Source organism: Terrapene carolina, unplaced genomic scaffold (assembly GCF_002925995.2).
Source record: "Terrapene carolina triunguis isolate 2854851 unplaced genomic scaffold, T_m_triunguis-2.0 Scaffold235, whole genome shotgun sequence".
NCBI lineage: Eukaryota > Metazoa > Chordata > Testudines > Emydidae > Terrapene > Terrapene triunguis.
In genome coordinates this window covers 3485864-3513848 of record NW_020664586.1, presented here as the reverse complement: position 1 = coordinate 3513848, position 27985 = coordinate 3485864, and the positions used below count along the sequence as shown (strand labels likewise).

The 27985-nt window shown below is 51.6% G+C and overlaps 1 protein-coding gene across 1 annotated transcript in view; it reads left to right on the top strand.

Moving 5' to 3' along the window:
- The window catches only part of CACNA2D2 (calcium voltage-gated channel auxiliary subunit alpha2delta 2), a 585144-nt gene that overhangs the window by 431954 nt on the left and 125205 nt on the right, over positions 1 to 27985 (top strand). Inside the window, exon 6 of the mRNA XM_026657031.2 lies at positions 4378 to 4516. Within this exon, the coding sequence (XP_026512816.1) occupies positions 4378 to 4516 (139 nt within the window). The remainder of the gene's footprint in view (positions 1 to 4377; positions 4517 to 27985) is intronic.

The following is a 27985-nucleotide window of genomic DNA, read 5'->3' as shown; positions in this document are numbered from 1 at the left end:
CAGACAGCTCAGGAGCCCATCTGGGCTCTCTTTCCTTTAGCTGGTATTTAAATGTGGGTGTGTTGGTTTCGGCGGGCAGAATCTGATGAAGAGGTGGGCCCAGCCCCTTCTATACACCAGCTCCTCACCTCAGTCCCTGGAAAAATCATGGAGCAGGTCCTCAAGGAAACCATTTTGAAGCAGTTGGAGGAGAGGAAGGTGATCAGGAACAGTCAACATGGATTCACCAAGGGCAAGTCATGCCTGACCAACCTGATTGCCTTCTATGATGAGATAACTGGCTCTGTGGATATGGGGAAAGTGGTGGACATGATATATCTTGACTTTAGCAAAGATTTTGATACTGTCTCCCACAGTATCTTGCCAGCAAGTTAAAAAAGTATGGATTGGATGAATGGACTATAAGGTGGATAGAAAGCTGGCTAGATCGTTGGGCTCAATGGGTAGTGATCAATGGCTCCATGTCTAGTTGGCAGCCGGTATCAAGCGGAGGGCCCCAAGGGTCGGTCCTGGGGCCAGTTTTGTTCAATATCTTCATTAATGGTCTGGAGGATGGCGTGAACTGCACCCACAGCAAGTTTGCAGATGACGCTAAACTGGGAGGAGTGGTAGATACGCTGGAGGGTAGGGATAGGATACAGAGGGACCTAGACAAATTAGAGGATTGGGCCAAAAGAAATCTGATGAGGTTAACAAGAACAAGTGCAGAGCCCTGCACTTAGGACGGAAGAATCCCATGCACTACTACAGACTAGGGACTGAGTGGCTAGGCAGCAGTTCTGCAGAAAAGGACCTAGGGGTTACAGTGGACGAGAAGCTGGATATGAGTCAACAGTGTGCCCTTGTTGCCAAGAAGGCTAACAGCATTTTGGGCTGTATAAGTCGGAGCATTGCCAGCAGATCGAGGGACGTGATCATTCCCCTCTATTCGGCATTGGTGAGGCCTCATCTGGAGTACTGTGTCCAGTTTTGGGCCCTACACTACAAGAAGCATGTGGAAAAATTGGAAAGAGTCCAGCGGAGGATAACAAAAATGATTAGTGGGCTGGAGCACATGACTTATGAGGAGAGGCTGAGGGAACTGGGATTATTTAGTCTGCAGAAGAGAAGAATGAGGGGGGATTTGATAGCTGCTTTCAGCTACCTGAAAGGGGGTTCCAAAGAGGATGGATCTAGACTGTTCTCAGTGGTGGCAGAAGACAGAACAAGGAGCAATGGTTTCAAGTTGCAGTGCGGAGGTCTAGGTTGGATATTAGGAAACACTATTTCACTAGGAGGATGGTGAAGCATGGGAATGGATTACCTAGGGAGGTGGTGGAATCTCCATTCTTAGAGGTTTTTAAGGCCCAGCTTGACAAAGCCCTGGCTGGGATGATTTAGTTGGGGTTGGTCCTGCTTTGAGCAGGGGGTGGACTAGATGACCTCCTGAGATCTCTTCCAACCCTAATCTTCTATGATTCTATGATTCCTGCTCACTCATGCCTTAAAGATTTGGGGGGGGGATGCAGAGAGGAAGTACAGCCCTTGAGAACCAGAGGTAGGGAAAGCCCTGGGCCATAACATTCCTGACCTGTCTGCCCCACAGAATCCCCCAGGTGCTCCGTAGTGATATACCAGGCCCAGAGAGAGCTGGGCGCTCCTGCTAAGATCTCTGAGACACTAGCCCCCAGGAAACCGACTCCGGGCTAATCTCTCCCCCACCAAATACCCCAGCCCAAGCCACTCCCTTGCATGACAGCCCCATGCAGTAGTTTGCTAACACTGCTTTTCCATGTAACCCATGGCTGTAGATGCCAGGCGGAAGGCAGGAGGGGTCTCAGCAATCACAAAGGGAGGGAGGTGACCAGCCAGATAATCTCTTCCTTGCGGAGGTGGTTCGTGCTAGGGGAAAACTGAGAGGTCCTGCCCTAGAGAGTCCTGGGGGCCTTTCAGGCCACACATACCCTTCCCCTGGGCTCTCAGCGGCTGGGACAGCCAGGAGAGCGGCCCTGATGGCAAGTAGCCCGGGCTGCTCCACTGAGCATGTGTATGTCTCTGTTTCTCCAATCTGCTGTATTTGTCATGTGCCCATCACTGCAGTGACTAGCCGGGGGGAGAAAGGACCACTCACTGGTGTCCCCATCCCTCAGCTGGGGGGAGTTTTAGGGGGCCTGCTGGAAGGGGATTTGTTGCCAGTCTCCCTCTGGGGGGGCGGTGCTGGCTCCACAGAGAGAAGTGTCCTGCAGAGAAGAGAGGAGCAGGTTCCTCCTGTCCCCAATGGCAGCACCTGCCACTGCCAATGTCCTTCTCCAAGCTCCTGTGTGGATGGCCCTAGGCTAGGTGGGTTGGTATGGTCTGCTAGGCTGTGGCAGATGAGCCTGGCTCTGGGGTGGCATGTTCCCTGGAGTTCCCTTCACTCCCTGTCTTGTCCCGGCTGCACCTGGAGCAGCCTCCTTGCCCCTTGCTGGCCATTGTGCTGAAATCTGCATCCCTAAGTGCCACAGGGTGTTGCTCAGCTCTCAGGCCTTCATCTCAGCTGTGATCTGCCGTTGCCCCTTCATGCACGGAGCTCTCTGGAGACCCCCGCACTGGCCTGCATGGAGCCAGTAAGTCATCAGAGCCCAGCAGCCCCATGCTGCTGCTTCGAGCGATTTTTTGCCTCTTCACCAGGTTAAATCTCCTTCTAAACGGCAACAGGTCCCTTCGTTCAGTTTCCTTGCCAAGGATACGGCAGTCTGCTTCGGCGAGGGAGAGGGAAGTGGAGTGTGAAAGAGAGCCAGTGTGTTCCAGCTCCAGCAGTGGGGAATTTGCCGTCTCTCCACCATAATTAAATATTGTTTGCATTGCTTATTGACAGAGCGCTAAGCCGCACTCCGTTTTAATTTGTTCTTTGATAGTCGCCTTTTTCTGCTAATTGATTTTCAGGGTGGTTTTTATTTTTTATTTTTTGTCTGATTTAATACCTGCGGTGCCACTGAAAACAGAGAGGCAAGGTGACACAGAGCCGAGGAGCGAGCCAAGAACCGGCTTGTCCTCGCACACAGCCAGCTTCCCTCTTCATCTCCACCTACACGAGTTGATACACAAAGCTCCAAGCTCGTCTCTGGGTAACAGGAGAGGCTGGAGGGATCTGATAGCTGCTCCATCAGCTGCTGCAGGGATGGAGGGGAATTGGCTTTAGGGAGCTCATAGTTACTCCAGTCCCAGCCTCTCCCAGCAGGGTATTTGGGAATAGCACAGGAGCGCAGGCTGTGGGGGGAGCGCCCAGCTATGCCAGCCCTGACTTCTCCCAGTAGGAGGCGCTGTAGGAATGGGAGAGGAACTGCCAGCCATTCCATTCCCAATAGGAGGCATTGTGGGGAATAATGTTCTCCCAGCCTCTCCCAGCAGGGGGCACTGTAAGGAATGGGATGAGGGCTGAGTCACGGCAGAAAATTATGCTGGTTGACTGTGTCTGGGGAACTCGTTCCTGGCGTTCCTCAGATGCCAGCAACCATGGTAACATGAAGTGTTGTGATGTTGATAGCGCCTTCCATCTCAGAGGAGCCCAAGGCTCTTTTCAAACTCGGTGCATGCAGCCTGACTGAAATGCAGCCACTTCCGGGGTGAGAGGGAAACAAACATCGCAGAGCGCAGTGGCTGGGAGGAGGGGAAGGGAACTATCCTCCAAGACAGTAAGGCAAATCCCCTCCTCTTACAAAAAGTGCTACGGGAGCCGTAACGTCCACGCAGAGCAGAAAGATGCCGTGGGTCTGATTGTGTCAGCAGAGCTGAGTGGCTACAGCATTAGCCACTGTGTGGGCTCTGCACCTGAAAAACCAGCCCCTGTGGTCTCTAAGGACCCACCAAAAGAGAGACGTGCTCTTGGCACAAACTGCCTGGAACCAATCCTGCAGGGTAACACCCTGCTCAGAGCTGAACCTGGGCCTCCGGGGCTTCGACCAGCCTTTTCTCTGGAGAACACAGGGTTTCTTTCTAAGCCCCCCTGCCTCGAATGCTCTTGCCAAGGCTTTTTGGGTCTGTGCCTCCAGATGTGATTAGGAGGTGGGCAGTGAGCTAGGATTGCCTAGCTCCCCTGTGCATGTGATCACTTTGCCTGGCTGGTATCCACACCGTGCGCTGGTCCTGGTGGTGGTAGGGCTGGCGAGCCAGCCAGCCCATGGGTTACAGCTGCACAGTCCCATGCCAACCCGAGCATTCTGACATGCACGGGTGCCTTCATCTGCCCCGCACTGTGCTGATGCGTGGCGTGGGTCTGGCCGCTGAACAGCCGTGGGATCTCACTGCGCTTGGGCTGCCCTGGGCTAAGCGCTACCCACGCTCGGCCCTCCCTCTGCTTGCTCTGCCTGTCCTAGGTTGGGCGGTGTGTTGACAAGCTGTGTTCTGTTCTCTTCCCAGGACGATCCAGAGGGAGAAGAGATTGAAAGGGAGAAGTCCAACTCCTTGAAGCTGGAGTTTACCGAAGATGTGAACTTCAAAACCAAGGTTAACTATTCGTATGCCGCCGTGCAGATCCCTACAGACATCTACAAAGGCTGTGAGTGCTGCTTTCTCCTAAATTTCTAGGGACAATTCTGATCACCTAGGCTAACCCCCTGTATAACATAGGTCAGAAAGCTCCACCCTCTAATTCTCTATCAAGTCAATAACTCTGACTGAGCTAGAGTGTGTCTTTTAGAGAGAGCCCCCTGACCTGGATGTAAAGCTCTTGAGGGAGGGGCGGAGGGCCGCGCTCATGTATTAGCTCTCCTCTCTCTATTACTGTCTTTGTGCAACTCATGGTTTATGAAAAATAATGCACAGCCTGTAACTACCGGAGTCTGGGGACTCAACAGGCTACCGTAAATGTAGAGCTGTTGAGCCACTGCACGAACATCCCTCAATGCAGTTCCATGGCATGGCCTGTGGAAGACGGAGCATGCACCTTCCCCTGGCATAGCTGCCGTTGGGAGGAGGGGTGTGCGTGCTACAGTGAGTGAATCCCTCCCTCCCCTCTTCAAGGGAGCAGGGATTATAGAAGAGATGGGTCTGACCCCAAAGACTCCCCAACCTAGGGGAGGTCCCATCCGCCTCCGGCCATCACAGCGCCCAGGCGAAGCCTTGGACGATTAGCAGCACTGCACCAAAACCACCCTGTCGCTTTGCCCTGGGGTTCTGTCACCTCCACCACTCTGTAATGGGAGAGTTGGCCCTTGCGAGGCCCCTTGGTATCTCTTTGCCTCCCTCTGTAAGCCGCACTCCTGCATGGAAAGTTTACCCCACGCTGACGCTGGGTGGGCAGTTCCCTTACCTGCAGAACAGTTGGTAAATAGATCCCCAATCTCCTCTCACAATGGCGCAGCCAGTTTCTCCCAGACCATGCTGAGAATGTCTGCAGCTCAGCCTAATGACTCAGATGAAGCCGTGGGATTGTGTGTGCTGGCCGTAGTGTCACTGCCGCTGGTCTGAGGCTGCTCTCCCCTGGTCTGAGGCTGCTCTCCCCTGGTCTTTTGTCAAACAAAAGCCCTGGCCCGTGTCGGGTTTGTGAGCTTGGTGCCAAAGAACAACCTGATCAAGTAAGAGCGGGGCAAACCACCAGGAGCTTCTTCTGCTGGACATGCGATGGACGTGTCTGTATCTTGCAGAACTTGCTGCAGCTGAGACACACTGACTCGATTCCTAAGGGGGCAGGGGAATAGGACAGGACTATAGCCAAGGCAAAGGGTGGGATGGGACGGCCAAGCAGACCCCGTCTCTCCAGTCTCAGCATTGCTGGATGCTGAATTGCAAAGAGAGGGAAGGAGGCAACGAAGGGAGCCATGGTCCATTCTCTGCCATGGGACTGACCCGGCTGGCTTCACATACCGGGAAAGGGAATGTGTCACCCCACTGTCCTGGAACCCAGCCCACCTTTCCTGCCACTTGGTCCTCCAGCTCTCCGTCCTCCTCACCCAGTGCTACTGCGCAGTCAGCTGCTTGGTGGGTGAGAGGGGACCATCTCCCTCTGCAGCATTAGGGACTGGCCTCTGTGAGAAGCAAGGCCATGGAGTGGCTGGGCCAGCGGTGCGTCCATTGTTGCAGACTGGCCTCGGCCTTGTCATGAGTGATTAGAGTTGGAGAGCTCTCACACATGTTCTGCCTGGGCATCACTGTCTCCTGGTGAACCCTGGTGTCAGATGGGAAAGGAGCCTGGGGAACGCGTGCGTAGAAGCCCCAGTTGTATTGCACTGGGGCCACGGGGTCTGCTAGTTACCCAGCACCATCACTGGCTGGCTCTCACGAGGGAGGTACATGCACCTACCTTCAGCCTCTGTCAGTGAGGCAAAGTCCTCGCCCTCTAACCCCTACGGCTGGGGCTGTCTAAAACACTGCCAGCGATCTCACCATACCGGGGGTGGGAATAGGCACCGGGTGTTTTCCAAACCTCTCGGTACAGCTGCCTATCTGGAGCCCAGTTAGTGCTTGGTCCCTGCATGGCTGCAGAGCAACCCTCCTTCTTTCTCATGAGCCTCCCAGGCCAACACTGTTAATAGGAGCAGCCAGCCCTGCAGCTTCCTTGGGAGAGCTTAGCTGTATTTCACCCCCCAGGCATTGTCTCTGTGTCCCCAGAAGGGGAGGGTGGGAGGGGAGGAGAGCCCTGCTTTTAAGGCCAGCTCCCTGTCCTGTAACTAGTCCCATTGGAGTGGAGGTAGGTGCTACAGATAGCACCTCCCCAGTCCTTAGCCTACTGGGCCGTTGTTAAGCCAGAGCCCCTCATGACATTTATCAGAAGAGTCCCTTGCCCCTCTGTAACTCCCAGAGGATGGTCCAGTCACACCACCTCCTCCTGACAGCAGCTGGGACGAACCCTCCCCACTGGGCAGAGCATTCTGACACTGTCCATTGTGGGTCTCTTGCGCTTTCCTCCGAAGCGTCAAGTCAAGGTACCAGCCTTAGATGGCTCGTTGGTCTGAGCCAGTACGGTGATCTCCTGTGACAGAGACAGACACGTCCGTGTGAGCTAATGGAGAGGAATGCATTAATTCAAAGGCCCCCCGTGTGATGGGATGTGTTGCAGAGGAGGTTGTGGTGTCCCCATCACCTGAGATGTTTGAGGCCGGATTTGATGTCGCTGCCCGGGACGTGTGGTGAGGGTGGCGTTTTCATCCAGGAGCCAGGTTGGCATTCCGCACAGTGGCTAAGCTGCGTTGGAGGAACAGCGTGGTTTGGTGCTGGCTCCTAATGTTGACATGATCCAGAGAGGCATTGCTCTGAACCAGCTAGAAGGATGCTTCTTGCAGCACAGCCAACCTCAGTCAGCAGATTCGAGCAGCACCCGGGGTGGTTAGATTCACCAGGGGCCCTGGAGGAGTTGGCACCAAGTTAACTAGCCCCGGGGTAGAGTCAGGGAGCTGTCAAATAGCAAAGAGATGAATATGAATTCCCATAGACTGTCCCACTGCAGGACTTGGGGCTTGAGGGCCCGGTAGGAGAGCCTTCTGCATTGTGAGTGAGAAGGAGATTGGGGTCGGCTACTTGCTACCTGCACTGGCTTGCAGAAAATGAAAGTCGTGCTGCGTTGGTGCAGGGAGGACTGTCTCGCTGAGGTCCCTTCCCACCCAGAGGATGAGGTCTTTCATTTCTGTGTTGTCTCCCCCCTTTGGCTGGTTGTTGGGAGCAGCCCTGGGCTTTCCCCAGAAATGACACTTGAAGTTGCAGCTAGCAAGAGATGTTAAGAGTAACAAGAAGGGTTTCTTCAGGTATGTTAGCAACAAGAAGAAAGTCAAGGAAAGTGTGGGCCCCTTACTGAATGAGGGAGGCAACCTAGTGACAGAGGATGTGGAAAAAGCTAATGTACTCAATGCTTTTTTTGCCTCTGTCTTCACAAACAAGGTCAGCTCCCAGACTACTGCACTGGGCAGTACAGTATGGGGAGGAGGTGACCAGCCCTTTGTGGAGAAAGAAGTGGTTCAGGACCATTTAGAAAAACTCGACGAGCACAAGTCCATGGGGCCGGATGCGCTGCATCCGAGGGTGCTAAAGGAGTTGGCAGATGTGATTGCAGAGCCATTGGCCATTATCTTTGAAAACTCATGGCGATCGGGGGAGGTCCCGGATGACTGGAAAAAGGCTAATGTAGTGCCCATCATTAAAAAACGGAAGGAGGAGGATCCGGGGAACTACAGGGCAATCAGCCTCACCTCAGTCCCTGGAAAAATCATGGAGCAGGTCCTCAAGGAATCAATTCTGAAGCACTTAGAGGAGAGGAAAGTGATCACGATCAGTCAGCATGGATTCACCAAGGGCAAGTCATGCCTGACTAACCTAATTGCCTTCTATGAGGAGATAACTGGGTCTGTGGATGAGGGGAAAGCAGTGGATGTGTTATTCCTTGACTTTAGCAAAGCTTTTGATACGCTCTCCCACAGTATTCTTGCCGGCAAGTTAAAGAAGTATGGGCTTGATGAATGGACTATAAGGTGGATAGAAAGCTGGCTAGATCGTTGGGCTCAACGGGTAGTGATCAATGGCTCCATGTCTAGTTGGCAGCCGGTATCAAGCGGAGTGCCCCAAGGGTCAGTCCTGGGGCCGGTTTTGTTCAATATCTTCATTAATGGTCTGGAGGATGGCGTGAACTGCACCCTCAGCAAGTTTGCAGATGACGCTAAACTGGGAGGAGTGGTAGATACGCTGGAGGGTAGGGATAGGATACAGAGGGACCTAGACAAATTAGAGGATTGGGCCAAAAGAAATCTGATGAGGTTAACAAGGACAAGTGCAGAGCCCTGCACTTAGGACAGAAGAATCCCATGCACTGCTACAGACTAGGGACTGAGTGGCTAGGCAGCAGTTCTGCAGAAAAGGACCTAGGGGTTACAGTGGACGAGAAGCTGGATATGAGTCAACAGTGTGCCCTTGTTGCTAAGAAGGCTAACAGCATTTTGGGCTGTATAAGTAGGGGCATTGCCAGCAGATCGAGAGACGTGATCATTCCCCTCTATTCGGCATAGGTGAGGCCTCACCTGGAGTACTATGTCCAGCTTTGGGCCCTGCACTACAAGAAGGATGTGGAAAAATTGGAAAGAGTCCAGCGGAGGACAACAAAAATTATTAGTGGGCTGGAGCACATGACTTATGAGGAGAGGCTGAGGAAACTGGGATTATTTAGTCTGCAGAAGAGAAGAATGAGGGGGGATTTGATAGCTGCTTTCAATACCTGAAAGGGGGTTCCAAAGAGGATGGATCTAGACTGTTCTCAGTGGTGGCAGATGACAGAACAAGGAGCAATGGTTTCAAGTTGCAGTGCGGGAGGTCTAGGTTGGATATTAGGAAACACTATTTCACTAGGAGGGTGGTGAAGCACATATATACATTTGTGCAGTACATACCCACCAGGGAGCTGCCAAGAGTTCCCCTCCAATGTGCCCCAGGGAGCTCGCACATCCACTGAGCCTGTGTGAGGGAGCTGGCCAAACTCCCTACTTTGGATACACCAGGAACCTTTGTCTAGTGCAGGGGTTCTCAAACTGGGGGTCGGGACCCCTCAGGGGGTCGCGAAGTTATTACATGGGGGGGTCGCGAGCTGTCAGGCTCCACCCCAAACACCACTTTGCCTCCAGCATTTATAATGGTGTTAAATATATAAAATGTGTTTTTAATTTATAAGGGGGGTAGCACTCAGAGGCTTGCTATGTGAAAGGGGTCACCAGTACAAAAGTTTGAGAACCACTGGTCGGTCCACCGTAGACATTGATAAGTCCGCAACAGCCAGCCACAGAGGGCCTTTAGCACAAGGGGTTGAGGCTGATGCTTTTAGATGTGAAGGTCCCGGATTCAAACCCCACTGTTGGCCCAAGAAAGGTCACTGTTTACACATTCGCTAGGAAAACTCATGCTCCTCCTCCCAGCTAGGAGTATGGAAGTAGGGAGCCCAGACACAGCTTCCTAGATCTCACACACTCCCCCACGAGGCTCCCCTCCGCTTCCAAATCGCCGTCTCGCCTGTGATTGGAGCCTAGCTCACATCACCTTATTTAACTGCACTTTCCATCATGTGTTGATATACAAACTCATTAGCAGCATGTACATACACAGGCACACATCCGTGGAACAATTTCACTGCATCGGCATCAGTGGATTAGAAATTGCAATTAGTTTTATTACCCAGCTAGCATGGGCCAAGCAGCTAATGAAGCAAATCATGAGATCGGGGAAGGGGGGTGGGGGGGAAGCATGGGGCGGGTGAGCAGGATGAAATATTCATGATTTCCAACCCCCCGCTCTTCAGCTGGCACAATTGCTAATGTCCTGCCAAAGCCACATAAATCACCACGCTCAGCTATGGAAGAAAATCAGGCTGGAGATTAACTCACTCCGGGAAGTTGGGGCCTATTTGGAGAAATAATGGCCGGGAGGGGACAGCGGGGGCAGGGGAGTGGGGGCAGAATTGAGTAGCTCTGTCTGGAAGAATGTTGCTTCTTTGGAAACAGCCATTGCAAAAATGAGCTGAAGCAGCGTTCTGGTGCGTGGAAATAGCTGCCAAGTGTGGTGGAGTCAGGGTGGAGTCCTGGCATGCAGCATGGCGGGAGGGAAGAGGCTTGGAGCAAAAGCACTAGGCACTATGTGACAGTTCCAAGGCAGCAGACATCTTAGTATCTAAGCACCAGTGCCAAGGGCCACAGATAGAGCCATGTTCTAGTTCGCCCTGTGTGGATGGGATGCCAGGATGCTCCCTGGCTATAAGGCTAGGGATTGTTTGGGGCAGCAGCAGTGCTTGGCTCATCAAAGGAGCAGGGCAGGTGATGGGTGCACCTCTTTCAGTACGAGGAAATGGGCTGGAGGGAACAGACGCCAGGCCCTGCTGCAGGCTTTAGCTGCTGTGCACTCCCCACATGCACACGTACTCTGCGGTGCATACACACACACGCTCTGCAGCGTGCCTGCCTCTGCCCAGACACGGAGGTTTGGAAAGCACTGGGGATCCTTGGGAATGAGAAGAGCCATGGATAGACCTGGCAGTTTGGAGGGCCTGCCAGAATATATTACAGTGTCAGTCCCGGAGCCTGCATCCCCGGCTTTGGAAGGAGTCCGTGTGTGCCCAAGCGATGGTGGGCAGGCAGATGCTCAGCTCTCCCTCTCCCCAGCCTGCAAGGAATCCCCAGCACATGCTCCGGGAGGCAGAGAGTCTGCTCATACTGAGCATCTAGGGCAGACCCGGTCCATCTGCAGCATGCTGCCCTGGCAATTCTCTGCCCCCCTGGGCACGCAGCCTAAGGCCGCTCTGCGGGAATCCTTGCTGCAGGGGCGGACTTTCCACCACATCTCCCCACTAGATCATTTTTTATACCTTTTATTAAACACTGGCACCAGCTCCATCCCAGCTTCTCTGCTGCTGGGCAGGAGGCTGTTCGGCTCCCACTCCTTGCCTGGCTCCCCGGTCAGTATGTGTCTGCAAAGGGAATGATTAGGGGATCTGTCCTCTCCTGTCTGGCCAGAGTCAGTAGCAGCCGCATCTCCAGAGAGTCAAGGCGGTTGTGTTTGGGCCCTTGGAAGGGTGGAGCAGCAGGTGCCTTCCCCCTGTGCTGGGAGGGGCTGTGCCTTCCCAAGGCAGGATTCCTCCTGGAGCCCCCTGGGGCAGTGTGTCTGCACTGCTCCAGGTGCCCACCAGGGTCAAGAAGGCCTGATGGAGCCCAGTGTTTGAAGTCAACAGGTTGCATGCGCCACGGGACAGTGCGTTGATTTGCAGCGAGAAGATCCTGGGCCGGCCTGATGTCCCATTGGAAATAGACTCAGGTACAGGATGTGGTGGCAGAACTGGCAGTGGCTCTACACACCCATCTGGAATAGACTCCGCTCCTAGGTCAGTGAATGGCGTGAAACAACCGTCCGTCCCCCACAGCCCTCAGCTAGAGATGGGCTTTGCTTGGGGAAGAGCTGGATGCTCTTTTTCCTATGCTGTGGCTGTGGAGGATTAACAGAGTTCTGCCCAGTGTAGGCCCAAGAGCAAGCCCTGGTCCTTCTTCTTGGGGGTGGTTAGCATCCACGCTGCCTTTGGTGGCAGGCTCCCCTGTCATGCCAGGAGCTGGAAAGGGCCCAAAACATCTGGCATGAGGCCATCATGTTGCAACACAAAGGTCCTGAGATATGAACTTCTGCAGTGATACCCCCACACCCACCTGGGACACGTGCAGACACTCTCTGGGGAGGGGTGGCATGGACTCTCATCACCTGCAGGCTTTGGTGGAGACCATCTGGGCAGCAGGTGCTACTAGAGCCTCGAACGTGCTCAGAACTAGCCAGAGCTGAGGGAGCAAAGCTGAGCATGCGCAGTAAGCACGGTGCTGTGGGGGCAGATTAAGGCCACTTGGTCTGGGCAGTGCAGAACCAAAGGTAACGCCAGTTAACGGCAGGGACTCGCAGGAGAGGACAGAGCCCAGCTGAAGGATGATGTGTGAGCAGAGCAGTCTGGATGTGTGGAATGGGTGTAAACGCCAGCGAGGGTGAGGCCTGGGTACCAAAGCAGGAGAGAAGAATTTATTTGGACTCAGGAGATCTTTCTGCTGGCAAGAGCTACAAGGCTGTGGAATCATCTCCCCAAGGGACTGGGCTGTGGAAACAGCCTTTTAAATATGGACTGAACAACGCACACTAGGCTGGGGGGACGACTCCTGTGCTTGCTGCTGCAGGGGAGGAACGAGACGGGACCTGACAGGGCACCTATGATTTGTATGAGCTTGGCAGCCTGGCTTCTGGAGCAATCCACGCACCCACCCTGCTCCGCCGTGAGAGCGGCTTTCAGGTGCATTGGAGAAGCAACCTGTGTGTTCTGGGGAGAGAGGAAAAGTGAGGGTCTTAGAGAGCCCTCTGGTGGCTGTCCAGTGCAGCATCCTCACTAGTGACTGCCGAGAGGGCCATGCAGACCCCTTCAGGAAGAGGGATGTTGTTGTGGAAGAAAGAGACCGGGATTGGGGGTTGATCCAGCCAGAGCAGCAGGGGCAGAAAAGCTGTTTGGCGCCGCAAGCCTGGGAGGGGAGGAAAATTAGAGCGGGGGCGGCGGGGGCAGCGGGGAGAATTAGAGCGAGGGCGGCAGGGGTGGCGTGCGCGGGGAGGAGGCGGAGCAGAGGTGAGCTGGGGTGGGGAGCTACTGCACAGCTCCCCGGACCGGGGGGGGGGGGCCCCGGCGCGGGGGGGGGCCCCGGGGCAGGGGGGGGGGGGGCCGGGGGGGGGGGGGGCGGCAGGGTGGGGGGGGCGCAAGGTGGAAGTTTCGCCTAGGGCGCAAAACTTCCTTGCACCGGCCCTGGACGGATGGGGCTTGAGGAAAAAAGATGAGCTGTCTGGTTAAGGCAATAGCGAGTTTTAAGTGCGCTGGCATGTTCTTTGTGCAATGGGACACCCTAGACAGACCTGTCTTGAGAAAGCTGCCCTTGGACTCTTCATGAGCAACTGGTGCTTCCATCTGCTTAGAAACAAGGTTGCGTGTAAGTACCATTACGTATTGAATGAGAAATAACTGCCTGGGTCCAGAGGTAGTTCCCAGCCTGCTGCGAATGGTCCCAGCTTGGGGGAAATTCAGCTCCGGACCTCACTCTGGGTTTTGCAGCCAGGGCCCAGCCCTCATGACAATGGAGCTCCAAAACTTCCCATGGTGGGAGGAGCACGCTGTCGCTGCAGCTCCTTGGAGGACTGCAGAGGGAAGCAGTGGGCAGACCGTTCTCCTGCGGAGATCCACAGCCGGGGGGTCACTGCAACTTCTCTGCTGTGAAGCTCTAGCCATCAAATTAAAGGACAGTTTTGCGATGGGCACCTGTAGCAGTGCAAGACTCATCACCATGGCACTGCCTGCTGGCCGTTCTGGAATTAGCGCAAGTCCTTCCACAGGGCGCCCTCCTCGGGTGGTGTCTCACTTGCCATTACTCCCGCTTTGCTGTCTCCACCACTCTGTGACCCATGTCGCTCCCCGGACCATGGTGTCCTCTTCTGGGCACAGCCCTCTGGCTGTGCCCCTCTCTGTTGTCTCCCCCACTTTGGGGGGAACTGGCAATCTATAGTCCAGCCACTCGCCTCAGTGGCCCATTGCAGTCACCAGTCTAGTCCCTTGCTCCAGAGGCAAACTGCAGTCTGTGTTAGCCACTTCCCTCAGGGCAAGTGGGGGCAGCCCTAGCATCTTATCTGCCCTTCCTCCAGGGCCTCAGTCTGGCAGCGGTCAGCCAGAAGCTCCTTCTGCTCTGCTACCCTGCCCAGCACTGTTCTAGCCATGGTGCTTCTGGGCAGCCATCCTTCCCCTTAACAGGCCAAGGAGAGACCCCACTCTGCTCTGTTGAGCAGCCCTTTATATATGGCCCCTGCTGGCCCTGATTGGCCACTGCAACACGCCACTTCCCAATTGGCTTGCTTAGTGAGCCCTCTAATTGGAGGGTTCTGCGCATGCTCCCTCTGGCCTGTTTTAACCCTTCCTCCCTGTGTGGAGCAGCTGCCCCACCACAGCACCATAGACCTTGGGAGAATATTGGAAGGCACAAATGAGCTCTGAAATCGTGATGCACAGATACATTACCCTGTATCAAGCTGCACAGATTCCCACCGGGATAGTAAATTGGGGTTTTGGATAGAATAGGCTGAAGAACCACAAGAAACAAGTTTGCTTTCAATTTGGAGAAAGATTTCCTGAGCACTCCTTACCTGCCCAGTCCTGCTGCTCACAAACTTAGAACAGTTGCTCCAGCAACCAAAGAGTTAAAAGGGTGGGGCAGAGTCAAAAGAAGGCTTCGGGGCTGACCCTGCAGACCCCTGATCAGTGCCTCCATAAGGATATTAAAACGGGAGGAGCAGCTGTGCCAGGGAACTGCGGTAATTAGCAATTATCAGCGCTGCCTCATTCATTGTAAATTTCATTTTTCCAAAGCCCATTTACGAGCCCCGATGCCTGGCATTTCTCCATGATGGAAAGTGAGTTCCCAGGAAAAGGGTCAGAGCCAGGAGAAGTTTCTTCCTGCTCTTTATTTAGTGTTAATTTTAAAAAAAGAGAGCCAGGGTTGTATGTCCAGGGAATGTGCTTGACAACCGGCTCACCTGTAACTCACCAGGGAAGCGTGGCTCTCCCAGCCGGGTTGCCCAGCCAGCAGCAATCGGGGGGCAGCCAGACGCAGTCACAGCCCCGGGCAGTCGTGCTTTGAGTACCCACATGTAGCTGTTGGCTGATGGGGTTTGCCGTGTGGGGAACCGAACCCCTGCGCAACACCGGCCCCTCCCCGCCGGGGAAGGAGGGCGCCAGGCCCTGGATAGAGACTGGACATGGGGCATCCAGTGGGTGGGACGTCCCCCCAGTCCAGCCTGCTTAGGGAACCCTCTGCCTGGCCCCATCGCTGGCATCGTTTCCCCTGGGTAGCTTTCAGCACAATACAGTGGAGCCCCCCACCCCATGTGCACAACACAATTTACGGGGAGCAGCCAGTGGCAGCATCTCCCAAGGACCGGCACCCTCCAGGGGTGAGGCCCAGCCCTGGCCAGGGAGCCCTGCAGAGAGAAGGCTGGGAACGGAGGGGAAAGGGGCCCTTGGCTGAGGCTCAAACAGGTCGATGCTCCACGGAGAGTCCCAGCCTCTCACTTCCCCTTTGTAAAAGGGGGGTATTGTTAGGGTCCGATCCCATGAAAGGGGCATCTCAGGCATTAGATTAGGCCTGTGATCCTGGGTGGCAGGGGGACCTCGTCTGTCTCTAGCCAGCCCCATGAAGTCCACGTGGAAGCCGCCAGTTTCAAGGAAGGACTAGGAGGAGGCAGTGGGCGGGGAAGCATTGATTCCCAGCATTTAGGGGGTTCGGATGTGGCGGCAGCAGCTCTCCCCGGGGATGTTGGAGGTGTGGCTGGCTGTCGGGGAGCAGCGAGTGGGATTGAGAGGCACAAGCAGTGCCCCTTGGCTTGCCAGCACCCCAGCCCTGTCCCGTGCCAGTCTGGCACAGAAGCACCGGAGGGGCACTATCGCCGGCGGGCATGTTAATTAATACATGGAATGAAACGCCCTCCACAGTCACCCGTCACTACACACACAAATTACATTTTACATGTTTTTTATTTACTGTGTCACTTTTAATTAAATCCCTAATCGCTTGCTAGAGGGCGTGGCCTGGTCCTGCCTGTCTGGAGGTGGGGAGGGCGCCTGGAGAGGTCCGATCCAGCCTCATGTATCGGGGGTGGTGGAATCACCAGGGGTAGTGCTGGGGAAGGAGAGAGAGAAATGGGGATTTGGAGCGTGTTTGAGCGGGGAAGGAGTCCTGGATGGACCTAGTCCCCTGATTCAGTCCCACTAATAAGAGACAAGAAGCTCCAGCAGAGAATCCCAGGAGTGGGACAGCAGAGAGAAACGGGCGTCTCTGAACCCCTCACATGGGGAAGTCCCCTCAGCTGGCAGGATCAGGCTCTCTGCTCGCCCACTCCCCTAATTCTGACAGGGGATAATAATGGAGCAGCTTGGCTGTAGTGAAGGAGACCCGCATACTGTCCGTTTACACACAGCCCAAAGCAGCCTGCCCCAATCTCCCTCTGAAGTGCGAAGGGGCCATTCAGGCAAAGCAGAGTGGGGGAAAGAGCAGGATCCAGCTAGGATCCAAACCGCGTCACCATCGAGAGGCCAGCAGCCTTTACATGCAAAGCCCAGGGCCCGGATGACACTCTCACCCTGGTGGTCAGGTTCAGCATAGCAAGAGAAGTTTCCTGCGCCCATCAGCCTGGCTTGGGGAGTTGCCTGAGGCTTTGGCAAAAGTATTTGGCACTTGGCACAAGAGAAGATTTTCCAAGAGACACATCTGTGTCTCTCCCCAACACCCCACCTGCATGGAGCTTTGGCCATGAAGTCGCTGTGGGGAATATTTGTATCTGCTGGAAAGCCTTGGAATGACTCATGGGTGTTAAGGCTACAGGACAGTTTTTATTCTAAGCCTCTGGTTTTGGTGACTTACAATTTTCTGAAATCTGGAATTTTCCAACCGTGGTCCCTGCCCAAAAGTGATCTTTGTTTAAAGTTTGAGCAAAACCCATTCATCCATTTTTGAAAAGGTAGAAAGAAGAAAAATACGCACATTCGCCATTTCAAAACCAAAAAAAAAACCCTTTGCATTCTCTTTTTTAACTGCTCTGCAGCAGAATTAGCAGGGGGGTGCAAAGTTGAAATTTGGGAGAGAAGTAGCCCTCTCTTGGAAGTGCTTTAAAATGTTCTGAAGAAACTTAGTTTTGTGTTCACTCACGGAAAATCAGGCCTCGTGCATGCGTGGGACATTTTGTTTGGCGTTTTCTTTATAAGCACATAACTGTATAGCTAAGGTTCCATTGTACATCTGGTGTGGCCCTCTCAGCTACATACGCTACTGCTTAATCTCCTAAATTACTGCAGGCACACTGGACCCCCTTTCCAAATGCATCAGTGAAAAACAGGGACAGCTGCTGCTTTCCCCACCCACAAATGCCTCCAAGCAGCTGAGGGAGCCATGCACTGAGCTGGGTCTCAGGAGGGCCGGTGTTCCTGATGAAAGGAAGTACTCTTTCACACAACATGCAGTTAGACTGCAGAACTCATTGCCACAAGAAGTCACCATGGCCAAGAACTTAGCAAGATTCCAAAGGGGGTTGGATACTTATATGGAGATCAAGGCTATCCACATCTATCATAGTTAATGAGAACAAAAATGATGGAAGGGAGATTAAACCTCAGGCTTCAAGGTTTAAGCCAATCTCTAACTATTAGAGACCAGGATGAGGCCGGGGGGCAGTTTATCCCACATCTGTCACTGGGGGGCTCTGTCGCTTCCCTCTGAAGCATCGGGCGCTGGCCACTGTCAGAGATGGAACGTGGGCTGGATGGACCATGGGTCTGGGCCAGTCTGGCAATGCCAGTGCCCCTTTCCCTCTGCTGAGTAGCCTAAATAACTCTGCACTTCACAGCTCTTATTTAGCAAAGCCTCATGCCGCTCCTCCAAGAGATTAGGCCAGTACCATTGCCACTGTCTGTGAGATGGGGTCAGAAAGGCCCGGAGAGGTTGAGCACTGCACAGAAAGCAAACTTCCCTCCCTCTCGGGCCATGTCTACACTATAAAATTACATCAGCATGCAGCCACCACAGTAATTACATTGCTTGTGTGCGCACTTGGCTCCTTGTGTCGGTGCTGTGCATCCTCACCAGGAGTGCTTGTATCAACTGCATTGTCAACGTGGGGCATTATGGGATGGCTCCTGGAGGCCAGTATCAGCTGACATAAGCAATGCAGCATCTACACTCACACTCTGCGCCACGTGGGAAGGTGGTGTTACTAAATTGGTGTAGTGGGAGCCAGATTTAAGTGAAGACACTTTCACAGCTAGGTCGACACGAGGCAGCTTACATCGACCTAACCCTGTAGTGGAGACTGGGCCTGGGTGTGTCTACACTGCAAAGAAAAATCCACAGCACCGAGCCTCAGAGCCCAGGTCAATTGACTCAGGCTTGTGGGGCTCAGACTGATGGGTTGAAAACAGCAGTGTCAACCTTCCCTGCTCGCCGGGTTACAAAGCCCAGGCTCCAATCCAAGCAGGAATGTCTATGCTGCTCTTTGTTGCCCCGCAGCCGGAGCCCTGTAAGAGCTGGGCTCTCAGACTCGGCCCCCCAGGTTTTTCTTTGTAGACAGAACCTCTGTCCTGGCTCTGATGCCTTCCCCCAACCATGGGTGGGCAGGACAGATGTCCAGGAGAGATCAGTAAGGGGTCAGAGTGGGAGAGGGCTTGAGAACAGCCATTTCTGTCAAGAGACAAGTTGCTTTAAGAAGAAAGCAAGAGAGAAAGCGTGCAGAGGAGCTGGCATTGTGGGTTCAGTATCAGGCTTGAAATATTTCCTCTCCCTGGAGCTGTTGGTTCCCTTCTCAGCAGGACTGTCTCAGACGTTTATCCTCAAGGCCCCGTGCAGTGCATTGTGTATGTTGTTCAGAGCGGGCTTTATACAGCGAATCCCTGTTGGTTGTGTGGGTGGGTGATGGCGAGCCCATAGTGCAGTGCACGAGAGAAAAGATTTGCTCAGGAGACGTTGTATAAAATTCCCCCCTGCCATTTTGTGCAGCAATCCTGTGTGTTGGTTGACTGCTGCTCTCCTCCCCAGAGTCTGCTGCATTTCCACAGTGCCCTGCGTATATAACGCAGACATCACTTTGCAGGAATAAAAATCATTATTCAAATGTAAAATATCATGGTACCTGCTGCTTGTACCAACAAACTCTGTTGGGATATCTGCGTTACCAGGACATGCCCCAGGAAACTGGTTTAACCAAATTAGGATGCAGCCTTTAATTACATAGTCACAGCCTTTTTCCCAAATAATACCATTGCCCCTTGAACCCAGCAGTTACCCAAAGTTCCGAACCTTGCAGGGCTGGTTCCATTAGGATGAACAATCAGTGATACAAGTCAGAGACATTCCTGGAGCAATCTCATATGTTTACAAAGAATGGTCACAGTCCTGTTCCCTGACCTCAGCAGCAGCTAGAGACCATGATTATTATGGGTAGATTAACAGGGTGATGCTGGTTGCAAGCTGTGAGTGTTGGAGGCAGGCAGCCAGGGGAAGTTGTTGTGAGGGACACCCTGAGAGGAAGCAGACTCAGCGCTCGCTGGAGAGGCAGATCTGGGGAGTTCTGTTAATCTACCCATAATAATCATGGTCTCTAACTTTTATCTAGCACTTTTCATCAGCAGACCTCAAAGCGCTTTACAAAGGGAGGTCAGGATCATAACAGATGGGGAAAGTGAGGCACAGGGAGGTAAGTTGATTTGCCCAAAGTCACCCAGCAGATCACTGGCACAGCCAGGACTACAACCCGGGTCTTCTGAGTACCTGCCTGGCATAGCTCTGACCTGCCATCCATCATAGTGCTTTGTCTGGTCAGCTCCATTATCTTCAGCTGTTTTGACTACAGAAAGGGGCTTGCTTTCTCCTTCTGTTGATTATCTTTAGACCCACCTCACGGCAGCCATTAGCAAATACCCTTCAGCACGACAATATATCATGCAGTTTTTTCTACAAGCGTAGATACCCACGTGTTGCATCTTTTGGTCCGGCTCAGTGCACTATTGCTATGTGTTTGTGCAGTGTTTAGCACAATGCAGCCCCAACCACATTACGGATGTTTATTAACAATACTATAACAAGAAGAAGCTAAAAGTGAATGGCGATTCCTTGTTTTTCTCTTGAGGTCTTGTGTGTACTGATCTATCTTGGGTACCATATCAAGCTGTGTTGGTTGATGCCCACAATTAAATGAGGTGGTTATGAAATGTAACCGTTTCCCATGAAATCTGTCATTTCCCCACCACCAGTTTTTTTTTCCTCATGGAAAAAATACAGCTGTTGGCACAGTGAAATAAGAAATCATGCGAAATACACTGATAACACAACTCAGTATGTGCAGCTTTCTGAGAAACAGCATCTGAGATATTGACATCATAAATTACTGGTTGGAGACATATCTGTCTGCAGAAGGAAAAAAAAGTCCTCTTCACTGTATAGGGCATGATACAGAGAAATATATTCAGATCCAGCCTTTAGAGAGAAGACAACACGTCATATATAGCAGGCTAAGGGCCAGTGTGGGATTCAGCCCTAAATCAGTATAAATATTCTCAGGCCATTAGGTCAATGACATTAATAAAAATACCTTCCCCCATGCTGCATTGTGTGTATCTAAGATGTAGAAAAAACTGTCTGATATAGGATATGGTTTGACAAATAGTGTGTGTTCCTGTCATTAAAGTCTGTTTGGCATACTCATAGACTCATAGACTTTAAGGTCAGAAGGGACCATTATGATCATCTAGTCTGACCTCCCGCATGATGCAGGCCACAAAAGTTGACCCACCCACTCCTGGAATAATTCTCTCCCTTGACTCAGCTGTTGAAGTCCCCAAATCATGATTTAAAGACTTCAAGTCGCAGAGAATCCTCCAGCAAGCGACCCCTGCCCCATGCTGCAGAGGAAGGCGAAAAACCTCCAGGGCCTCTGCCAATCTACCCTGGAGGAAAATTCCTTCCCGACCCCAAATATGGCGATCAGCTGAACCCCGAGCATGCGGGCAAGATTCTCCAGCCAGACCCTCCGGAAAAAGTTCTCTTTAGTAACTTTTAATATCCCGTCATTGACCATTGTTACTAATTACCAGCGATGGCACGTTATTGACCTATTGACTAAAATCACGTTATCCCATCAAACCATCCCCTCCATAAACTTATCAAGCTTAATCTTAAAGCCAGAGAGGTCTTTCGCTCCCACTGTTTCCCTCGGAAGGCTGTTCCAGAACTTCACCCCTCTGATGGTTAGAAACCTTCGTCTAATTTCAAGCCTAAACTTCCCGACGGCCAGTTTATATCCATTTGTTCTCGTGTCCATATTAGTACTGAGCTGAAATAATTCCTCTCCCTCCCTGGTATTTATCCCTCTGATATATTTAAAGAGAGCAATCATATCCCCCCTCAGCCTTCTTTTGGTTGGGCTAAACAAACCGAGCTCTTCGAGTCTCCTTTCATACGACATGTTTTCCATTCCTCGGATCATCCTAGTGGCCCTTCTCTGTACCCGTTCCAGTTTGAATTCATCCTTTTTAAACATGGGAGACCAGAACTGCACACAGTACTCCAAATGAGGTCTCACCAGTGCCTTGTATAATGGAACCAGCACCTCCTTATCTCTGCTAGAAATACCTCACCTAATGCATCCCAAGACCGCATTAGCTTTTTTCACTGCCACGTCACATTGCCGACTCATAGTCATCCTGCGATCAACCAGGACTCCGAGGTCCTTCTCCTCTTCCGTTACTTCCAACCGATGCATCCCCAGCTTATAACTAAAATTCTTGTTAGTCATCCCTAAATGCATAACCTTACACTTCTCACTATTAAATTTCATCCTATTACTATTACTCCAGTTTACAAGGTCATCCAAATCTCCCTGCAGGATATCCCGATCCTTCTCCGAATTGGCAATACCTCCCAACTTTGTATCATCCGCAAACTTTATCAGCCCACTCCTACATTTGGTTCCGAGGTCAGTAATAAATAGATTAAATAAAATCGGACCCAAAACCGAACCTTGAGGAACCCCACTGGTGACCTCCCTCCAACCTGACAGTTCACCTTTCAGTACGACCCGCTGCAGTCTCCCCTTTAACCAGTTCTTTATCCACCTCTGGATTTTCATATCGATCCCCATCTTTTCCAATGTAACCAATAATTCCTCATGCGGTACCGTATCAAACGCTTTACTGAAATCGAGGTATATTAGATCCACCGCATTTCCTTTATCTAAAAAATCTGTTACTTTCTCAAAGAAGGAGATCAGGTTGTTTTGGCACGATCTACCTTTCGTAAAACCGTGTTGTAATTTGTCCCAATTGCCATTGACCTCAAGGTCCTTAACTACTTTCTCCTTCAAAATTTTTTCCAAGACCTTGCATATTACAGATGTTAAACTAACAGACCTGTACTTACCCGGGTCACTTTTTTTCCCCTTCTTGAAAATAGGAACCACATTAGCTATTCTCCAGTCAAACGGTACCACCCCCGAGTTTACAGATTCATTAAAAAATATCGCTAATGGGCTTGCAATTTCTCGCGCCAGTTCCTTTAATATTCTCGGATGAAGATCATCCAGTCCGCCCGATTTAGTCCCGTTAAGCTGTTCGAGTTTGGCTTCTACCTCGGATGCGGTAATGTCAACCCCCCCTCCTTTATTCCCATCCGTCACGCTGCCACTATTCCTAAGTCCTTCATTAGCCTCATTAAAGACCGATGCAAAATATTCGTTTAGATATTGTGCCATGCCTAGATTATCCTTAATCTCCACTCCATCTACAGTCTTAAGCGGTCCCACTTCTTCTTTCTTTGTTTTCTTCCTATTTATATGGCTATAAAACCTCTTACTATTGGTTTTAATTCCCCTCGCAAGGTCCAACTCTACACGGCTTTTGGCCTTTCTCACTCCATCTCTATATGCTCTGACTTCAATAAGGTAGGTTTCTTTGCTGATCCCTCCCATCTTCCACTCCTCGTACGCTTTCTGTTTTTTCTTAATCACCCCTCTGAGACGCTCGCTCATCCAGCTCGGTCTAAATCTCCTGCCTACGAACCGTTTTCCCTTTCTCGGGATACAGGCCTCCGACAGCTCCTGCAACTTCAACTTGAAATAATCCCAGGCGCCTTCCGCCTTTAGATCCATAAATATGTTAGTCCAATCTACTTCCCTAACTAGTCGCCTTAATTTATTAAAGTTAGCCCTTTTGAAATCGTAAACCTTAGTCTCCGATTTAATTTTGTTAATCCTTCCATTTAGTTTAAACCGAATTAGCTCATGATCACTCGAGCCAAGGTTGTCCCCTACAACCATTTCTTCAACGAGGTCCTCACTACTCACCAAAACCAAATCTAAAATGGCATCCCCCCTCGTCGGTTCAGCAACTACTTGATGAAGGAATTCATCAGCTATCACGTCTAGGAAAATCTGAACCCTATTATTGTTACTAGCATTTGTTCCCCATCTATATCCAGGAAGTTAAAGTCTCCCATGATTACACAGTTCCTATTAGTATTTACTTCCCTAAAAACATTAAAGAGTTCTCTGTCCATATCCAGGCTAGATCCCGGTGGTCTATAGCACACCCCAAGCACTATCCCAGGGGAGGCTCTAGTAGTTCTTTTACCCAGTGTGAGTATTGCCCAGACAGACTCCGTCTTATCCATTCCATCACTTATTATTTCTTTACAGTTTACCTCATTATTGACATACAATGCTACTCCCCCACCTTTACCTTTGTTCTGGTTTTTCCTAAACAACACATACCCTTCCATACCTGTACTCCAGTCATGACTACCGTTCCACCATGTTTCGGTTATTCCTACGATATCCGGTTTCATTTCTCGGACCAGGAGCTCCAATTCCTCCATTTTGTTACCTAGGCTTCTCGCATTGGTGTATAAACATCTTAATTTATGCCGTTTGGCCTCTCTCACATTCGTTATCCAATTTGGTACAGACACCGTACCGCCAGTATGACCTATTAGTCTAGTATCCATCCCCCCCCTCCTCCTTATGTCCAATCTCTTCCCCCCGGCTATATCCGTTCTTATCTCAATGACCTCCCTCTCAATGTTATAATCTGGTGTGGAGATTAACTGGACATCTCCCAACCGTCTCCCCCAAATTCCTAGTTTAAAGCTCTTTTGATGAGATGAGCCAGCCTCCCTCCCAGAAGTCTATTTCCTTCCCTACTTAGGTGAAGTCCGTCCCGTGAGAACAGTTTTCTGTCCCCGAAAGCCTCCCAGTGGCCATACATCCCAAAGCCCTCTTTATAGCACCACTCCCTTAGCCAACTATTTATCATCACAATCCTGTCACCCCTTTGCTGCCCTTCTCTAGGAACAGGCAGAATCTCACTGAAGATGATCTGAGCCTCGATTTCCTTAAGCGTCTTCCCCAGCCTGGCATAATCTCCCTTGATTCTCTCCAGTGAGAACCTAGCCGTGTCATTCGTTCCTACGTGAAGGATGATCAAGAGGTTCTTACCTGCTCCTTTTAGGATCCTTTTCAACCGCAGGTCCACATCCCGTATCTTAGCGCCCGGTAGACAGCACACCCTTCTGTTCTCTGGGTCCGCCCTGGTCACAGGCCTGTCTAACCTCCTCAGTAAGGAGTCCCCAATCACGTAAACCTGCCTTTGCCTGGTGACAGTGCGATCTACTAATCTATCCCCTGTTCCCTCTAGTTGCAACCCCTGTCCATTCCTATTTTCCCTTATAATCCCCCTTATGCCATCCTGTATCCTCCCGGGGCCCAGATTTGGTGCTGTCTCCATCAACTCCTCCCCTCTTTCTATGGGACTAGCCGCTCTTCTCTTCTTCCTCACCCTCCCACCTTCAGTTACCACCTGCTGCACCCCTTCCTCGTTTTCCAAACACCCAGACCTGTTCCTGAGCTCTATTTCTCCTTCACTGGCCCTCCTTTTCCTTGGCCTGCTTCTCACGGTCACATGCTTCCACTGCCCTTGTTCTCCCCCCGGCATTCCTCCCTTTCCATACACACAAGGGGGCAGAGGAAAGGCTAGGCATGCAACTGTGACCTACGCATTTTCTGACTATCGAAGGCATAACCGTATAACTCTAACATTCTACTACAGAGATTTTTTTCTATGGAATAAGGGTATATTAGCAAAGGATGCTCCCAGCTGCTTCAGTCCCAGCCTCTCCCAGTAGGTGACACTGTAGGGAGCAGGGCAGGCTGGCTATGGGGGAGCTCCCAGCTACTCCAGTCCCAGCCTTTCCCAGCAGGGGGCACCGTAAGGAGCGGGGCAGGAGCACTGACTGTGGCTAAGCTCCCAGCTACACCAGCCTCTCCCAGCCGGGGGTGCTGTAGGGAGTGGGGCAGGCACACTGGCTGTGGGGGAGCTCCCAGCTACACCAGCCCCAGAATCTCCAGTGCAGAATTGGATGAGACATGTTTATTTTCATTAATGAAAGAAGACGTTGGTTTTGAAGTTGCTGCTGTGCCATTCAGAAAAGATTTGCAGGGCACGGTGCCCGCCCCAGCAGGGCATCAGGATAGAGGCTGCAGGAGACTCCAGAGAGATTAATTTTCGTTTTCTCCTCTCCGTTCTCTATTGTATACATTGAAGGAGATCAATACGTAAAGCACATTCCTCACCCCTGCTAATGCGGCATCGCGGAGCGTGTGCTGTGCCATTGATTGGCTACCAGGAGGAAAGAAACAGAAAAGGAGGCCTTTAGAGACAAAGGGGATCACAGAGGACTGTCTGCCACCATGGTGCTGTGGGCACCTGCTTATTCCTCTCTCTAATGGACGAAGTTGGGAGTCTCTGATTTTCCTCCCATTAGTCAGTTCTTGGGCTCGGATGAATCAGTCCTTATTTCCGGCTCCACGTTCCCATCGTATCTGGCTGTCAGTTCCTTGGGAGGTACCCGGGCCACAGAGTGAGTTGGAGCCATCTGCCAGCACCTGTGCTTTTGCAGCACAACACTGGCACGGTTTGGGAGGCACATGGTTTTTGTGTGTACAGGTTTGGTTTTTGAGAAGGCGTGTGTGAGAAGGAGTGAATGATACCACGTGTCTGTGGGTTTTACCATGTGCCTGAATTAACTGGAATTAAATACCTATTATGGAAAGGTTTATTTTCTCAGATGGAGGAAATTAAAAATGAAAGTGGAGTTACTTAAAAATGAAAAGCTTTTCTATATTTTATTTAATTGATTGGTTGATTGATTATTTATGGTGTCCATCACCTTAGTGTCTGAGCACCTCACAGGCATTCGTGGTGTTATCCTCACTGCACTCTATTATTATCCCCATTTTACAGATGGGGGAAACTGAGGCACGACACTAATGTTTAACTGCTGATTTGACAGAAACTAAGCCTTGATTTGCAGCGGCGCTGAGCTTCTGTTGACTCCAGCTGGAGTTAAGGGCCCTTAAGATCATGTTTTCATGACAGGTCAGAGCCAAATTTTAAGAGCTTTGCACCAAGTGACTCCCATTATGACATAGGGTTTCCTCCGTAAAAAGCATTGTAGAGATCTGAGAGAAAGGGGTCGTATATTACAGTCTATGAACCCATTCTGTTCTCAGCTGCACCCTGACCCCAGACCGATAAGATCCCCCCAAAGTGCTGGGGCAATTCGCATTATAGTAACAAATAATTAAATTGATGGGGAGGCGTTTTTCTTTATAGCCCCAGCAGATGCTCCTTCTCAAGAGCCAATAGATGGCCCCTTTACTGGATAGATGTAGGCCCAAAGTTGGGAGAGGATAGTGTGGGCAATGGATAGTCCTTTTGTTGTGTGTTCCCGCTTATTACACCCCCAGCTCTTTGCAGCATGATTCATCTGTTGCCTGGCCTGGCAAGCTGGCTCCAATGTGCCTTGAGGCTTCGAGGGAAGGGTAATAAGGATGACTAAGGAGTTTAGAGGAGGGACTGATGTAGGAGGAACCTCTAAGAGAACTAAATATATTCCTCGGGTCACATGCTAGTTCTCATATAATACAACTGATCGTGCCATTTTTTCCCTGCAACCTTAAGATACCTGGAGCGGTGCATAGCACAAGAAGCTGCTATACAGGGCTATCTAAAAACCTGCATGTTGTTTTGCAGTATTAGAGAAATGATATGGGATCATGTAGGAAGAGACTGTGTCATAATTTAGGCCCATGATGGGGCAGAGTTAAGGTTACATGTGTGACCTAACCTTTGGCCTTCCCTGGTTTCTCAGTGCTTAGCAGTGTCACCTTAATGTTCTGTTCACAGTTTTTTCCACTGGAGTTTCCTAGGGTTGTTGTGGGGTTTTGGGGGTGGGGTTACAAAAAATACAATGGATAAGGAGAAGCAATTTTACAAAATAAAGGAAGCGAAGCTTCAGTCTTCAGTTCTGTGAAACTCCCCAGCTGGCAGGACAAATGTTGGTACATTCTAGCACCCATACACCTTCCGATGTGTGCTGCTGCAGCCTGGAGACCCAAAGGTGTTTCAGGTTCGGGCTCTCCCCTGCACACCCAGGCTTCCCTGCATCTTCGCCAGGGGTTGAGGCAAGACTGGGATGTGAGAGAGTTTGGTGCAGGCATCCCTTACGTGTGCGCACCCCCTCAGTCAGCCATCCCCAGCATAACCTTGGTGGAGCTGTTCCAGGGCATATGAGAAAGCCCCTCTTGTGAGCGCCTTAGCAGCCCTGCAGCTGACTTCTGGGGCCCTCGTATAACTCCTTAGTGCCTTCGGAACCTCGCGGAGCCCTTCCCCCTCCTCCCCATTTTTGTGTACAGTAGCACATGGCATCCCCAGCTGAGATCAGTGCCCCCTTTGTGCTGGGCACTGCACATGAACTTACTGAGAGACAGCCCCTCCCCCCGACACCTCCAAAGAGCTTGGGCCCAGATCTTCAAAGATAGCTTCTTACAGCCTAAATAGACAGGACAGGCAAAGGGCAAGCAGGGAAACAGAGGTGCAGAGAGGGAAGTGACTTGCTCAAGGACACCCAGCAGGGTCGGG